The sequence below is a fragment of the Dipodomys ordii genome, unplaced genomic scaffold (genome assembly GCF_000151885.1).
Source record: "Dipodomys ordii isolate 6190 unplaced genomic scaffold, Dord_2.0 Scaffold98, whole genome shotgun sequence".
Classification (NCBI taxonomy): domain Eukaryota; kingdom Metazoa; phylum Chordata; class Mammalia; order Rodentia; family Heteromyidae; genus Dipodomys; species Dipodomys ordii.
This window is the reverse complement of record NW_012267314.1, coordinates 4,785,373-4,803,167: the sequence shown is the minus strand read 5'-3', so window position 1 is coordinate 4,803,167 and position 17,795 is coordinate 4,785,373. Positions and strand designations below refer to the sequence as shown.

General features: G+C 42.0%; 1 protein-coding gene across 1 annotated transcript in view; it reads left to right on the top strand.

Moving 5' to 3' along the window:
* Ppp1r14c (protein phosphatase 1, regulatory (inhibitor) subunit 14C) overlaps window positions 1–17,092 on the top strand; it is a 111,294-nt gene extending 94,202 nt beyond the window's left edge. The window contains exon 6 of the mRNA XM_013026932.1: window positions 15,493–17,092. Within this exon, the coding sequence (XP_012882386.1) occupies window positions 15,493–15,567 (75 nt within the window). The 3' untranslated portion in view covers window positions 15,568–17,092. The remainder of the gene's footprint in view (window positions 1–15,492) is intronic.
* Window positions 17,093–17,795: the final 703 nt, after the last annotated feature.

Sequence of the window (17,795 nt, the reverse complement as noted above, 5' to 3'; positions counted from 1 at the left end):
CCTTAGCACCACATAAGCAAAAAGAAAAAAGCCGGAAGTGGCGCTGTGGCTCAAGTGGTAGAGCACTAGCCTTGAGCTGAAGAGCTGAGGGACAGCACCCAGGCCCAGAGTTCAGGCCCCACGACCGGACCCCCCCCCAAAACACACACACACACACACACACACACACACACACACAAAAACACACTTTAAAGAAAATTGTAAGAGGTACAGAATCATTGTAGTAAAAGGTTTGTTTATAACCAGTATTAGTTTATAGGTATGTATTTTCTAAAAAAAACCCATGCCTTTGTTAAGAGAAAAAATTATGCTTTGAATATTTAAAACATTACTATAAGAAATAATGAATAGCCAGGTATTGGTGGCTCATGCCTATAATCCTAGCTACTCAGGAGGCTGAGATCTGAGGATTGCAGTTCAAAGCCAGCCTGGGCAGGAAAGTCCATGAGACTCTTCTTTCCAATTAAACACCTGAAAATCGGAATTGGCGCTGTGGCTCAAGTGGTAGAGCACTAGCCTTGTGCTGAAGAGCTCATAGACAGCACTCAGGCCCAAAAAGAAACAATGAATATGAATTGGATTAGATCAAAGCATTTAATATAGACTTTTAGTGACTTTTAGCATAGAGATTAAGGTTTTGGTCAGTTGTGAAAATATTATCAGAAACGCTACTTTTGATTTGTTCCTGTTAAAATCTGTGGCCATAAGATGTTTGTTGTTGTTGTTGTTGTTGTTTTGGGGGCCTGGGCACTGTCCCTCAGCTCTTCAGCTCCAGGCAAGTGCTCTACCACTTGAGCCACAGGACCACTTCCGGGTTTCTGGCAGTTAATTGGAAATAAGAGTCTCATTCGCTTTCCTGCCTAGGCTTGCTTTGAGCCTTGATCCTCAGCATCTCAGTCTCTTGAGTAGCTAAGATTACAGGTGTTCGGCTTCCATGAGCTGTTTTGAAATCAGTTTTGTAACATCAAATCAATGGTGGCAACACTTGCAATTTTTGTTGTGGAAAGTTATAAAGGGGAAGAGAAAGCAAGGTCTGTGGTTTTCTCCCACATAGGTCATGAACTAATAGATAAAAGATTTTGGTTTTCTTCACTTTGATTCACATCCAACTCTTTTTAATATATATATATTTATTGTGAAAATACTGTACAGAGGGGTTACAAGTACATGGGCAAGATAATGAGTACATTTCTTATCAAGCATTGTTGCCTCCTCCTTTGTTTCCCCTTCCCATCCCTTTCCATCTCCCACCCCCTCTCCCCCCACCCCCCACCTCCTGCCCCCTCCCGGTAATATATATTTTTTATTGTAAAGATACTGTACAGCAGGGTTACAATTACTACATCTTAACTCTTGAACTCAGGGCTTGGGCACTGTCTCTGAGCTTTTTTTCACTCAAGCCTGGTGTTCTACCTTTTGAACCATAGCTCCACTTCTGGCTTTTTGGTAGTTAACAGAAGATAAGAGTTTCAGGGACTTTCCCCCTGCCAGGAGTGGCTTCCAACTTTGATCCTCAGATCTCATCCTCCTGAGCATCTAAGATTATAGACATGAACCACTGGCACCAGGCTAAACTTGGAACTCTTGACATAAGTCTTTCCTCAGTTGGTCTCATCAAACTCAGCAATATAAATGTCATCAGACTAATGTATTAGTGATCAATGGGTAAAAATGGTGTATTTATTTCTTCTGCTTGAGTAAATACCATCTTGATTGTAGTTGATATAAAACTCGAGCTGGCTTAAGTGAGAACAGAGAAAGAATGTCTAAAATACAAGAAGAAAAGTAACAATCTTACCTTGAATATTTGCATATGAGTTGTCAGAGTGTAGGGAAGGTAGTAGAATCAGAGGTAGACGTTTACAGGTATAGGATCAGTTCCTATTTCCCACTCTTCCCTTACAAGCTGTTCAAATCTTTAGGACAGAAAGAAGTTCACCCATGGTACTGGGGTGAGGCACAGCATGCATTTAGTATCAGCAGGATACCATCAGGCCAACCAATATGCTTTTCATAAAGGACTGTGTTTATAACTGAAGGCCCCTAGGTTATTATTCTCGGATGCACATCAGCTTTTTCTGTAAGTACCTTTATTTCACCAGAGCTTGGGCTGTCACCTGTCCTTTGGACAATCAAAGCCTGTGAGTTGCTGTGCATCGTGGGCTCCCCAGGATGACTCACGAATGAGTAGGTGGTGAGAGGAATTTTCAGGTCCCAGAAATCTGCTGGGTCAGGGAAATGTCACAGTCACGCCATGGTGCCTCTGATAGTGATTTACAAGCAGAAATCAACCACTGTTTCTTGAGACATGCCACAAGAAAAGGAGCTTGCTTAGAAGAACTTCCTGAGGATTCTATCAATTAAACTCTTTTCTAGAACTATGGTCTAATTGTAGCTCATCTGTGTGGCACCCATGAGCTACAGAAGTAAACTCTGTGGTTTGTATAGAAGTTTACTTCATGGTGCTTGCTAAAGGACTACTGAGTCCACCTAAACTTCTTTACCCTTCAGAGAACCTCTAAGCCCTCCTCACTGGATGCATTCTGATTTCCACTGTAATCTGTGCTGCCAGACCCCAAATAAGTGCTCTTTTGTTTCGCAGACCATCTTAACCTTTCTTGAAAACATAGCAGATAATATTCTCCCTCTTGGATAATGAGAATCTTGGTGGAGTAACTTTAGTTTCCTTAGTGTTTGCCAAGTGGTAGATTATAATTTTATTGGATTCCCCACCCCCCCTGCCTCTGATCACTTACTGATTTGGAATATTCATGAGGATTTCATGTTGTCTGAATTGCAAATGTAAAGATTCTGAGGATTATGTTAGTAAGGGAAGAAGAGTTAAATGCCCTTGAATTGAAAATGGTGATCACAAATGGGGTCCTCTGCTGCCTCCAAGTTGGAGTTGGGATTTGTTAGTCCAAAAGCAGTGGACTGAATCTCTTAAGACAGATTAATATGCCCACTCTCACGCAGAACAAATTAATCTTTAGAAGCAGGTAGTCAAGAAAATAAATGGACGGTACAGAGTCAGTGGTTTTAAGTTCAAGGAGGTGAATGAAAGCTGAGGTGCAGGAAAGGCCTTCAGGAATTTACGAAGGCAGAAGTCATGACAGTGGATCTGCAAACCCTTCCCTGCAGCAGCTTCCAAAGCTTCTTTCAAGATAATGCAAAATAGGATCAATTCTGGTGCTCCCTGCCAGCAAATGGACCCTTCTAAAGATAAGTAATACCTGCACACACACACACACACACACCCGCCCCTGCCCACAAGGAAGCACAGCGGGACATGTATTCTGGAGTGAAATGGATGCTGCTTGCTGTGGGGCCGAGGAGTGTTGTTGACTATGGGACTGCATTTCCAGTGTCTCCTGGGTGGGGCACGTCTAAAAGTGGCCTCCTCTGGGCTGACTCACCTCCTTTGGCTTCCTTAAAAATGATCAAGCTTATTTTTTTCAATGCCTCTGCGATAACTTTTGCTATTTGGAAGTTTTCAGGTCTTCCCATGGCCTTTTCAAAAAGGCACATCCCAGCCTTCCATTCCCCTCATTGATCTAGCTAGTGTGATCTGGAATTCTCACTCTCCAGCCTGTTCACACCTTGCCCAATTCCCACCATGATGGTTCATGATTGAGCTCTTTGGAAAAAGTACTGGGCAGCTTCTTAGAATTTGACATTTGACACTGGAGGTGGTAGTGCACGTCTGTAATCCCAGGATTTGGGAGGCTGAAGCCAAAGGATTACAAGTTCAAGGCCAACCTGGGTTCTAGAGTGAGACCCTGCACAAAACAAGACAAAATGAGAACCACAACCTTGTATGGGGGCTGGCTGTTGCTGGAAGTGGGCAGATGCTGGAGGTTGGGAGCAGATGGAGCCTGTGAATAGGCAGTTTTCAGGCATGGCTGGCCGGGAAAATAAGGCTCATGTGGGTCTCAGCCTCGGGAGTCCTCACCTATTGTTCTCTGCCTCAGGAGTGGGTGGTGGTTTCTGAAAAAGCAGGTTGAGTTCTTCCAGGACTCTTGGAGCTTGCCTCCCTGGCAGCTGCAGAGGCGGGTGATTTTAAGCATTTTTCCTAAAAACTCCTCTTCCTAGGGGATACTTCTAATACTGCCTGATATCTGTTTATCATCTTCATTTAAAATGGTTCAGCATGCTTGAAAGAATCACAAAGCAGGCTTCACAGTGATACTGGTCCCTTCACTTCCTACGTTTGAAAGCAGTGTGTTACCACCAAGTGTAACTGATTAATTACTTTGAATGCCCAGGGAAGGCTCACAGGAGCCTGGCTATGGTGATAATGATAAAATGTGTGTGTCCATCTGCTGCCTCTGCCACAGGACCCAGGATGGAATCTGGGGAACGAAGTCTCCAAGTAGAGTGTGCCAGTCCGATGCCATGCCCCATGATGGAGCTGTGTGGCAGTAACTCTGGAGTGAGAAAAGACCTTTTGTTCTCATGGCTGCTTCCTGATTTATTTTCCCCCTTCACCAGCCTTGACTTCTTAGAAGTCTATAAATCAGGAGGCAGCATTCTGTAGTCAGTTTAACAAGCTCCTGAAAGTGTTATTCTTTTTAATATTGCTTCTTTAATCTCTTCTTCCCTCCATCCCTCCCTCTCTTTATCCCTCCCTCCTTTTCTCTCTCTGGAACATGGTAGGCTGTACTCTTCCCCCAACTCCCCAGCCTTTTTAGTTTCATACTGCTTGAAGAAGTGGGACCAGCTGATACTTTGTGTGAGTTTTTCCCTCCCTTAAGGGACATGGAAGGGCCTAGTCCCATCCTGCCCCTTTCTGTACTTTCATGTTGTAGTTCTATGAATTAGTTCTTTCATTCATGTAATTCTTTACTTTGCAAACCTTTACGTAGCTTCTCTTAATATATTAAGCTTTGTACTAGGAAAACAAAGGTGAATAAGAAGACTGTTGCAACCAAGTAGTAGTGACAAGTATGCACATGGACTATTTTGTATGCTTTGCATAAATAATTTCTTCTCACATGTCTTTTCAAGCTCCTTTATTTTATACAATATTGGATGTTAACACAGGAAGCTGTATTTCAGGAGGAAGTCTATTTCATTCTTTTTTAAAAATTGAATAGCATTCTTTTGTATTAACTATAATTTAGTCATTTTTTCTTTTGATACTCACTTGAATTGTCTTCAGTTTATCTTTATTATAAACAGAGGTGGGATAAAATTACTGTTATTGATCTATTGTTCTATGTACAAAAATTTTTCGAAGGAAATACCAAGAATTGGTATTGCACTTAATACTTGTATCAGCTTGCGTGCTCACACTGATACAAGCATTAAAAATTCCCTTTTAATGTCATCATTACCTCACCTGGTATTGCTAATGTTTAAGATTTTACCCATCTAAAGGCAGCATGTTGTTTTGACATTTCTTTTCTGAGTAGTAAGAATAAGGATTTGGGGAGAGGGGTTGGGAGGGGGAAAACCTGCAAGAAAATAAGGAAGGGGGTGACACTGTTCAAAGGGAAATGTACTCATTACCTGATTTATATAACTAACCTTTCTGAAAATTACCTTTACAAATAGAAAAAAATGAGGAATTTTTTTGGTATGTGCTTATTAGCTGTTTCTATATCATTCTTTGGGAGTTTTCCATTTCAAATTCAATGTCTGCTTTTCTCTGAGTTATTTTCTGTACCGATTTTGGGGAGTCCTGTGTATTTTGGATGACAAGCCTTTGACCTTTATGTAGATTGTAATTGTTAAGTTTCCTAATGGTAGATCTTATTTCCAGTTACAAGGTCTTCTATGCACAGGAGTTGAAATTTTTTTTTTCTGGTACTGAAGTTTGAACTTAGGGCCTTGCCCTTACATGGCTTGCCTGCTTGGCCAGCCCTCTTCTACCACTGAAGCCATGCCTCCAGACCTGCATTTTGCTGGTTATATTGAGGATGAAGTCTTGTGGACTTTTCTGTCCAGGCTGTCTTCGAACCATGATCCTCTTGGGTGTTAGCTCCTAAGTAGCTAACCTTACAGAAGTAATCCATTAGTGCCAAACCAGAAGCTTTAAATTTTGAAGTCAGATTTGTCAATGACATCTTTCATGGCTTGTGCTTTTAAAAAAAATTCAAAAATCTTTTACTATTTTAGTGTGTTTAAAAATAGTCCCTTATGCTTCGTTTTAAACATTTTTACTTTTACTTTTTACTTTTAGGTATTCAAATGCTTCTTCCCTCTATTTGTCTATACAGTGTGAGGTAGGGATCTACATTTACATTTTGCTGTATTATCCTACTGCTATGCAAACATAGTCAGCCCTTCTTTCCTTCACTGATCTTAATGCATTTCTGTGTGTGTCGAGTTGCCCTATATGTAGGGCCTACTTTTGGTTGCCTGTCCCTGGCAAGAAATGGAAGCAAAGGTTTATCCTCAGGAGACAATTTCCAGAATGTATTTATAAAGACATAGTCCTTTGCATATCTGTCATCCTTTTCTCCACCCTTAAAAGTTACAGAATTGTTGTGTGAATCATATGTATTTCAAGTCAGTTTAAGTTTGTAATTAGATTAAAATTACCTAGCCTGACTGCTTAATCCAAAATATTTCTTATCCTAGGCGGCCTGGCACAGAGAGAAGGAGCAGGCCCTCCACCTGGCATTCATTCCAGGTTCTTTATGCCTTTACATTAACACAGTGTTTGAATCCACAGTGTTTGACTACTTAGTAGCTGCATGGCCTCAGGAAAGCCTCTAAATCCTTCTAAGCCCATTTTACAAGATATTAGTAATGATTAAATCAGGCAGTATGTGAAATGCACAGTAGCCTGCCTCCTAGAAGTTGCGTAATAAATATGAACTGAATGTGAACCCTAGCCAGGTGCTCAGTCCTTTTGACAGAGTGACACTATGCCCAGCAAAATGAGAACTGCAAGAGAGAATTGTCTGTATATGAATTAATGTGTAAAAAGAAAAAAGGAGAGGGTAGAGGATTTTCACATACAATAATAGTGCCAGCACAGAGGGGTAGGCTGGGCATAGCAACCCAGAGGCTGAACACAGGGTCATTTAAAAAGGCCACTATTGAGGATAGGAGGTTTTTGTTTTTGTCTTCCTTGTTAAGGGGGGATAGTCTGGTGGAAGGGAAGGTGGAGACTTTACCTGCAGTGTGACACAGACAATGACTCAGAGGAGTCAGGAGGAGGGGGAGGAAGAGATGGAGGTATAAGATGGTGGTGGTGGTGGTGTGTATGTGTGTGCGTGTGTATTATGTGTTGAGGTAGTAGATAGTTGGGAAATAGTACTGAAGGAATGTCTTCTAGCCCATTTAAGCACTTCATGAAATGAAGGGCAAACATACTTGTTTCTAGCCCTTTAAGAGGGGAAGTGATACAGGCCAAGGATCTCTTGACTGCTGGCTTGATAGCAAGCCATTGCCTAGCTGCAGGAGCGGGAAAGGGCAGGGATCTGCTGAGCAAGGTGCTGAGGAACTGCAGCCCTCCACCAGGCACTGTGAGAGGCCAGTGTGGCCTTCTTCAGCCTGGGTGGCCTCAATACTTACAGGGAGGAACCACAGCCATGGAGGGAGGAACACTTGCTGACCAGAACCACTGACAGCTTCTCTGAAGAAACATGTGCTGATATTCATACCCTGACCCAGCACTCAGGGTCTCATGTTCTTCTCATCTGCCTTCATTGTCACACCTTCCCATGGGGAATGCGGGGGGGGGGGGGGGGAGGGGAGAACAGCTTCAGGGTGTGTGTGTGTGTGTGTGTGTGTGTGTGTGTGTGTGTAGCACATTTCTTAGTGCACGCTGTGATACCATGTCCAGAGTACCTGGGACTGGATGATAACAAACAAAAAAACAATTTTTTCATGTGCGTGCCAGGCCTGGGCTTGAACTCAGGGCCTGGGCACTGTTCCTGAGCTTTTGTGTTCAAGGCTCTTGCTCTAGCATTTGAGCCACAGCTCCACTTTCAGCATTTCTGATGGTTAATTGGAGATAAGAGTTTTGGAGATAAGGACTTTTTCTGCTTGGGGTGGCTTCAAGTTGTGATCCTCAGCTTCCTCAGCTCAGCTTCCTGAGTAGCTAGGATTATGGGGGTGGGTGACCAGGCCCAGTGTAAAGAATATTTCTAACAGTGTAGAGGCTGAGAGGCCTAAGAGCATGGTGCTGGCCTCTGACAGAGACCTCTTAGATGCATCATCATAGCTCAGAATGAAAAGAGAACACATGAGAGAAACAGAGGTAAGAGAAAGCCAAATGTTCTTTATAACAATCTGCTTCTAGGATAACTAACCCCCTTTTGGGATAATGATATTAATCCACTCAAAGCAAAGCCCACACGGCCTAATCACCTCTTAGAGGCCCTGCTTTTTAATACTGTCACAATAGCAGTTAGATTTCAGCATGAGTTTTGTAGGGGAAAGGGAGGAGAAGGGTAGAAGAGAGAAGAAGGAGAGGATAGGGAAGGAAGAGGGAGAGGATAGGAGAGAGAGAGAGACCTAAGGGGGGGGAGGGAAGAGGAGAGGGGAGTGGAGAAGACAGAAAGATAGGGACAGGAGAGAAAGAGACAGACAGACAGACAGACAAAGGAAAAAGAATCATCATCATCATCTATCCAAGAACCTATCCCAGTGGCCTACTTCCTCCAGAAATTAGGCTCCACCTCCAAAAGTATCTAGCACCTCCCAAAACAGCACCCTCATGATGAAGCCTTCAATATATGAGCCTTTTGAGGGATGCTTTATTGAAACCATAGCGGTGATCATGAGGATGACCAAGGCAGTGGGAATTGTTTGCGCTGCATTACTGTAATCTCACCACTGTCCCGCCATTTCATGTATTAACTTACTTAAGCATTTCATGTTTACATTGCTCCCACTTACAGGGAGGAAAACTGGGGCATGGAGAATACAATCTGATTTGCACCCAAGGGCTTGAACTTAGGCTGTCTCTAAATCCAGAATCCTCCTCTCTGCCAGGTGACGACACTGCCCCCTGCTGCGTGTGTATGGGCTGAACAAGCCCTGTTAACAGAATTTTTCCCCCCTTTGGCATTTGTTTCAAAAGGTCCTGCGGTGTTTGGGATCTAAGTCTTTGTCTTCAGTCTCTCTGCTTCTTGTGACATTATTCATTTCTCAGTCCTGGGGGTACTAGGCCCTAACCTCATTAAAACCAGATGACTGGTTCAGCCCCAGTTTGCTTTCTATTCAGGGCCCAAGAGCTCAGGTAAGCACGGTAAGCAGGTAAGCCTGCAGGGTGTGGGAACACACTTGGCACTGTCGCTTATGCCTACTACCAGCAGTCCTTTCCTTGTCTAATGCCCCTGCTGACCTAGAAGCTCCTGAAAAACAGGACTTCTACCCTCCTTTCCTCTCATCTTAGCACTCAGGGCAGGATCTAACAGAGATTCCACTTAGGGTTCAATGAGGGCTCTACAGATAGTTACCCAACTCAGTTGGCACCAAAGGCCTAGATTTAAGTATTTGCTTTGTGACCTGGGGCAGCTGACTTGTAATGGAATAGAACATAAGTTTTACTGAACTGTACAACTTACGGTTTTGGATTAACTATGGGCATATGGAAAGGGGCTCCACAGGGGAGACCTTCAATCATGTTAGATCCTTCATATCAAGCCTAAATGGTCAAATTCTGATATGGAACCCGTACCTGCCCATTGTGTAAACATGCATATGTTTACACAAAGCCAAAAAAGAGTTGATAGCTTCTTTGTTGAGTAGTGAGAAGATTATGTCCTTTGTGGCTAAGAAAATGCCTTAAATGACTATATTTTCCTTGGGAATTCTTCAGCTGAGGAATAACATGTTAATCCTTCTCAGCATGTTTAGAGCATACACCAGTTAAGAGGAAGCTCTATCAAGGCAAAGGTGAAATGCCACCTTGGAAACAACTTGTATGTCAAGACAGAAAGTCCACAGACTGCTTACCAAGTTAGTAATGTTCTAGATCATAAAGCAATACTCGGATTTAAAGGGATTCAAATCATTCAAAGCATGTTCTTTGACAACAGTGATATTGTCTTAGAAATTAAAAACAGAATAATATCTGGAAAATCTCCAAATATTTGGAAACTAAATAATGCGTATCTAAGTAATTCAAAGCCCAAAGAAGAGGGGGATTGAAAAGTATTTTGAACTAAGTGAAAATGAAAGCCCATCTTATCTTTCTGAGATTTCACTAATGCAGTGATTAGAGGAGAAGGTGTAGTATTAGATGTCTAAGTTATAAAATATAAGGCACCTTAAAAATAACAACAATGACAACCAAGAGGATAAAAGATTGAGGCTAAACCAGGTGCTGGTGGCTCATGCCTATCATCTTAGCTACTTAGGAGGCTGAATCTGAAGACCATGATTTAAAGCTAGCCTAGGCAGAGAAATCTGCAAGCTTCTTATCTCCATTAATCAACAAAAAAGCCAGAAGTGGAGCTGTGGCCCAAGTGGTAGAGCATCAGCCTTAAGTAGAAAAGCCAAGCAAGGTTTTCAACTCTCTCCCCAACCCCCTATCTCTGTATATGGAAATAATAAAGATGTAAGTGGAGCTCAGTGGAATGGAAAAGGTCAATAAAATTGGCAAACTTCTATTTACTCAAGTAAGTAGGAATAGAGAAGATGAATGATCACTATCAAAAATGCGAGTAGGGAACATGACTACAGAGATTCAACAAATACCATGAGCAACCTTATAAAATGAATTTCAGCAGCTTAGATGAAACGAGCATAAACCATTGTGATATAATAAGCAATGCGTATTTGAATTGGCCTCTCCTCCACGAATGACGTTTCTGAAACACTTGTCATTTCCTGATTAATAGGGGAGCTACATTCATCTTTTGTTCAAATGCTTGATCGTTTACCCCAGTTCCTGGTGCAAAGCTCCTAATCCTTTCCTAGGCAATACTGGGCAGCAGGAGTATCTTTTTATAATAGTGGAATTTAATAGATGAATTAGCAGAAGAAGCCAGTTGGAGGAGATAAAGAGGCCTAGCTGACAGCTTCCTTTCAGAGTCCTACAGAGGAACAAGTCAATGTGAGCAGATGCAGAGATAACAAGAAATGCTGGAAAGAATTCCTTTCTTTTCAAGTTTCTGCAAGTGTTCTATACAAAGTTAGTGTGGTTTCTTTCTTACATGTCTAGTAAAACCCCCACTAAGGAGACAATGGATAATTGATCCATTAATTTAATTAATGGTATATGTTTTGGAGTCCTCATAAGGTCTGGTCACCAGGAAGATCAAGTCAGTTAGAAGCTTGGAGCTGTCAATCCTACCTGCCCCTCCTCTTCCCTCCTCCCCTGCCCCCCCCCAAAAGGAAAGGAGCTAGAGGTTGAGCTAATAGTCCACCATGTTTGTATTATGAAGCTTCCATGGTTACCCCTAAATGCAGGGTTCACATGACAGCACTGAGAGTGTAGCATGCTCAGAGACAGATTGAGGGATCTAGACCCTTCCCTCATACCTTAACCCTCTGTATATCTTTATCTTGCTATTTAACTGTATCATTTACCATCTCCTTTATTATTAGTGGTATAATAAACTAGCAGATCTAAGTGTTTACCTGAATTGTGTGACCTGCTGTGGCAAATTGTTGAATAAAAGGAGTGGGGGCAGTAGAAACTCCCTTACTTACGTCAGTTGTCAGAAGTATGCCTGACAAGCCTGAGTTCCACATCTGAACTGAGGACAGTTTTGTAGGGCTTACACTTTAACCTGTGGGAGGTAAATAGCATTTGTTTGTCCCAGTACTGGGGCATGAACTCAGGGTCTAGGCATTGTCTCTTAGCTCTTTTGCTAAGCCTAGCATTCTACCACTTGAGCCATGGTTCCACTTCTGGCCTTTTGGTGCTTAACTAGAAATGAGACTGTCCAGCTCACACCAAGCCTCAGATCTTAAATCTCCTCTGAGTAGCTATATTACAGGTGTGAGCACCATGCCCGATGGTAACTAACTCTTCAGCACAAAATATCTAGTGTCACAATTGAATCCAAACTTGGTGCCCTCTGTTAGTATCCACTGGTGAAGTGATTGCTTGGTTTGTGGGGAATGGAAACCTATCTCCTCTGACATTTCAACGTCCAGACATATGAAGTGTGAGAGCAGGAAACATGATTTTGTTTTTCCAATCTGACAGAGGCAAGTTCCTTAAAAGACACACCCTATCAAAACTTCTCAAAAGAAAAACAGACCCCTCCCCCAAAAAACACCCCAACAACTCTAGGCCCTAATGGCCTCATTGGGGGTTTTACTAGACATCTAAGGTAGAACTCACACTAACTCTATATAGAACACTTTCAGAAACTTGAAGGATTTCTTTCCAGTGCTTCTTGTTAACTCTCTACCTTGTCACACTGGCTTGTTCCTCTGTAGGAAGAGTACTACAGCAAGAGGGCTATCAGCTAGGTCTCTATATCTCCTCCATACTGGCTTCCTCTACTAATTCCGTCTCAAATCAGTGTCATTTCCTCCAAGGAATAACCTTTCTGAGACTAAATTAACATTCCCAGTCCAAGGCAAAATGACTCTTGGAAGTGAATGAGATATACTGAAAGTCACTGATCTGAGTGTTTTTGAGTAATACAAACGCAAAGCCCAACTATTTAATTAGAGGTCCTTGAATTTTCCTCAAGAATCATCTGCAATCAACAGAATCCTTCTGTGCAAGTGGTGTTGGCAAGCTTCTATTTTGAAAATAAATATTGAGCTTGCTTTTTTTAACCCATCAGCTGAGCACCCAAATATGCAAATTTCATGAGCAGCATAAGTATGCACATTATGCACAAAACAGTATATTAAGATAAATATACAAGTTATGTTCATATAAAATGAAAAATGGGATTTTTTCCATTCATATTAATGCATCATAGTCCCAAGAAAAATTATATCTTTGTGGGCTGGAAAGGTGGCTCAGTGGTAGAGTGCTTGCCTTGCATGCATGAGGCCCTGGGTTCGATTCTTCAGCACCACATAAGCAGAAAAAGCTGGAAGTGGCGCTTTGGCTCAAGTGGTAGGGTGCTAGCCTTGAGCAGAAGACCTGAGGGACAGTGCTCAGGCCCCATGACCGACAAAAAAGAAAGAAAAGAAAAATTATATCTTTGTGTGTGTATGTGGTGTGTGTGTGTGTGTGTGTGTGTGTGTGTGTGTGTACTGGGGCTTGAACTCAGGGCCTAGGCACTCTACCTTATGATGTTCTACCACTTGATCAAAATAGAGCTGTAGCTCAAGAGGCAGAGTGCTAGCCTTGAGCAAAAAAGCTCAGGGATAGCACCCAGGCTATGAGTTCAGGCCCCAAGACACTCTCCCTCCCTCTCTCTCTCACAGACACACACACACACACACACACACACACACACAATTACATCATTAACCTTTTTAATCTCTGAGACTCATAAGCATTATGATTAATTTTCAGAGAAGTTTTGAATTAGATTTAAATTACCAATCATTTTTGTCTTGAAGAGATATATCTGTAGTTCAGGGTATATTCTTCTTTATGTTATTTTAGTCTTAGCTCTGCAAAGGGAAGTTTCTAAACTATTGCACAAAGAATTGTGCACAAGGTAAGTAATAGGACTTGTGATTCTGATGCTGGACTTAAGAAGAAAGGAAATTTAGAGTCAAAGACTGAAACTTTTTATAGTAGTCATTTGTGTAACAGGTTTGTGAAACTATGTGCTAATACTATGTACTGATTAAATTGCACAAAGCATACAATAATACATTCAACTTTTCAAAGTGAAAATTGTGTGTAAATGGGAAAATGTGGCATTATTTCACCTAAGAGAATTCTTTAAATTAGATAGGTATTCAGTAAATTGAAATCAGGCCTTCATTGTACTTCCATTGTCTTCCATTCTGTCCAGTCTTAGTAGAGATGGTGGTGGTAAAAAGCATTTTGACATTTCACCCAATTCAAAGATAACCCTCCAGAGGAAATAATTCAAACTACATGCAAAGACTTAACTATAGAGATTTTAGTTACACCATTGTTTATAGTTTTGAAAAGCCAGGAACTATCTAAGAATCCATTGATGTAGGAATTAAGCAAATGGTATATTGTCTGCACAATAAAGGAATGTAAAGTTATGAGCATTAGTTTTTAGGAAGACTGCTTAATGTTGTGGGAACAAGCTCCTGACATAACAATGCTAAGTGGAACAAAAGGATATTGTTATATTCAGTATGATCTTAATTAGGAGGTATAAACAATTTTCCATAGAAGAAATATGTTCACAGCTGTTCATTCTAAGGAGTATATTGTTGCTTTTTGGTATTTTACAAGTTTTCTTAGAAAAATTGTGTATTATTTTTATAGCAATAAAAAAGAAAAGCCAACGATGGTGGTAACTTTAAGTGTTTAATCTTATTGTATTTAGCTTTGGAGAGCAGGAAGGACCCCTTGAGCCTGGGCCTCTGGCTGTGAGAGCCGGGGGTGGCTTGGAGGGAGAGTAATATTTCTCACTGATTGTGCCCTCAGCTGGTCCCTAAAGTGCTTAGTCTGATCATTTGCTGGCTGTGAACTTGCTGGTCAGAGGGTCTGGCTGTTGTTCTTGTCTTTGACCAATACAATTATATTATAAAATACAATTAACGCATGAACGTGCCTCGTATGGGGTTCTGACATTTTGAAATGTGAGGCAGCAATCCATTTCCCAGTGGATTTCGATCCATTTGCAGGTCATGCAATCATTTCCGTGGATCGCAGCCCTGCAGCTTCCCTCTGAAAATGAAAGGAGAATCTAAAAGAAAATACCAGAATGTATCGCACAAAACAGTCCTTGTGTAAATTTTAACCTCAGGTGTGTGTAGGTAATTAAAAATGTGCTTTGGTATGGTTTAGTTCGAGTTGGGTTTGGGGCTATGGATTACAGTCCATCAAGTCCCTTCATGTGATCTAGAGTGCTGGTTCTCTGTGAGCTTGGGAGCGGGGGCACTCATGCCACTGGTGAAAGGCACATCAGCTTCACCCACATCTACCTACCAAACCACCCCTCTACTGGATCCACCGTGCTGGTGGGCCTAGCACTCAGTGGCTTAATCCACACCATCACTAATAGATCTGATGCACATTCAGCTTCCAGGGCCTCTTGTCCTTGTCTTGAGCCTTCAGGTACCCTCTCAGACAGTGCTAACATCAACTGTGACCTAGATAGAAATGCAGGGTCTTCGACCCTAACCTGGCTGTGCTCTACAAGAGCCGCAGGTGATCTCCATGTACACAGTAAGCCCCAGGTGCTCTCCACACACCTGCCTCTAGCAACCACGTAGATAATATCAGTGAGAGAAGTGGGCCTGGCTTCCCTCCTAAGGCGGGTAGAGCTGGGTGAAGGCAGCAAGGCTGGGCTATGAAGTTGAGGCCTTCTTCATTTGTTTCCCAATTTCCCTTTTTATGCCAGTTCCAACCATCGACTAAGATTCGCGGTGCTTGCCATCACTTACTTCACAGATTTTTCAACATGGATTTTAGTAGCATGACTTCATGTTCACTTCTTTGATCTCTTTTAGGAATTTATCAAAGAGCTACTCTCCAAGATAAGAGGCATGAGGAAGCTAAGCCCTCCACAGAGGAAGAGCATATGATTCTGGAACAGGGTAGAACTGTCTCGGAGACGAAGAAAGGGTCCTGGGGTTTGAACTTCATGAAGACTTATTAAACAACAGTTGTCCTTCTGAACAACTTCTTTTTGGTGTGTGTGTGGGGAGGGGGATTTATTAGACATTTATTCATGAGCGTTCCTTTTCATTGTCGTTTCTAAAGGTTTTCACTAGTGTAATATCTTAATAGCAAAGGTATCACGGCTCTGACTGCAGCCCAGCCAAGGATTATCAAGCAGGTGGATGTCCAGTGATGAACCAGGCTGGGCGGTGTTTTCTGCAAGGACTTAGATGTTTAGGACCTTAACAATACAGGGAAGATGGTTTTCTTACAACCAGTTTTTCCCCCCCTTAGGTTGTACATTTTGGCTCAGATGTCAAGTTTCTTGTTCTTGTATATATCTACGCAACAAGTTAAACTGTAGATGTGAGTTTTATTTCACATGGATGGGATAAACTTGTGCTCGTCTTAAGGAGGGAGGTCACAGCACTCGGCCTTTTTCATGGGAGTGCTGTTGACCCTCAGCGTTCACTTTCTGCACCAAAGTGGAAGAACTCAGTGTATCCGTTATTTTAATGAGCTTACACTACAAAAAAAAAAATCTGTTGAGTTGGTCAAGGGCTTAATTTATGGACTCTCTGTCGTTTCCTTGGTTAAGATGCTTCGCCAGGTCATGTACTTATTGCCTCATTTGTGGTCTTTTAAAAGTTCTATGATCACTTAATTCAAAAAACTAACATACTTTCTAGAGAAATGTCCATACTTTCTAAGTAGTGATTTGTCATGGAAAAGGGAGGTTGTGTGTAGTAATAGATTTCGCTGCTTTCAACGCACAAAAAACAAAACTGTGTATCATTCTGTTTGTGTGAAAGCAGGTAAGAAGGAAAGAAATTGGTTGGGCATCTTCCTCCTTCAAAGTAGATTCTAGTCCCTTTTGTGCCTGGTTAGCATCAGAGCAGAGTTGAGAGCTGAGGGTTGAGCAAGTGCAGGGATGGGCAAGGCCTTGCCTTCTCTCCAGGCACTCGAGGAAGCAACACTTGCTGGCCTGGAAGTATGGATGTCCTTTGTGGCTTCTCTCAGTGGTTCAGAATGGAAACTCTGTGTGTTCCTGCTCCTCGGTCTGACCTTGACCTCCATGCTTAGAGGTAGGCCTGAGCACCTGTCTGCCCCCTCCATTATTACATACTAACTCTTTGGAGAAGAATTAGAATTCAGATGAGATGTGGGCAGGGTAACAGGTAAAAGTACAAGCTCTTCCATTCATGCGTCCCTGCGGCCTCTTCCTGGAAACCCCACCTACTGTAAGATGTCTCCAGGTGGTCCTGTCTGAGGACAGGGACCAGGCATTTTATATCAAGGGTGCTTTGAACATATTTTATTTTTTAAAAGAACTACGTTTGTGAATTTTACGTATACTGGCAAGCTTTTGGAAATGTATTTAATTTTGTAATGTTTACCAATGATTTATTTACAAGCTTATTTACTCAAATAAATGGAGCTGCTTACAAATCGGTTTGCTTCTGTGCTTTGTAGAATCTAATAAGGTGGTGATTTTATGTTGTTGGGTTAAGACAGATGAGAGCACCAAGTACCCTCTCATAAAGCTGATTTTTTCATCTTCAAACTATTTGCAGAGATTTAATCCTTGCTCTCTCCCGAAGTGGCTTCATGTTGGCTGCTGGAAGTAAAGGTGTTGGGACACATGTTGGGGCTAGAAAAGAAACAAGAAGAGCAATGTGTACTCTGCCAGGCTTCTATTCCAGCCCTCTGCTAGGCCACACCGCCCTCATTTTATTAAAACTCCCCTCTTCCCATCTGAGAGAAATGTACAAGATTTCAACCTAATAAAATATGTCAGTTATTGTTAGAGTGTCACACATTGTATAACTCAGGATAGTGAAGGATTTTCAGGATTTCTACTAGACTTGACCAGCCCAAGATGTGATCTTTAGAAGAAGCAAGAAATGACTTTTGACCTTGCCTGGTAGTTTAAGCCTATAATCCCAGATACTTGAGAGGCTGAAATAGGAGGATTATGGCTCAAGGGTAGGCCAGGCAAAAACCTCAGCAAGACTTTGCCTTACAGAACAAGGTCTGCCTGGTGTTGCATATCTGTAACTGCATCTAGGCAGTTAGAAGGATCATGGTCTCAGGCTGGTCTTGGGCAAAAGCATAAGACCCTATCCGAAAAATAAAGCAAACAAAAAGGAAA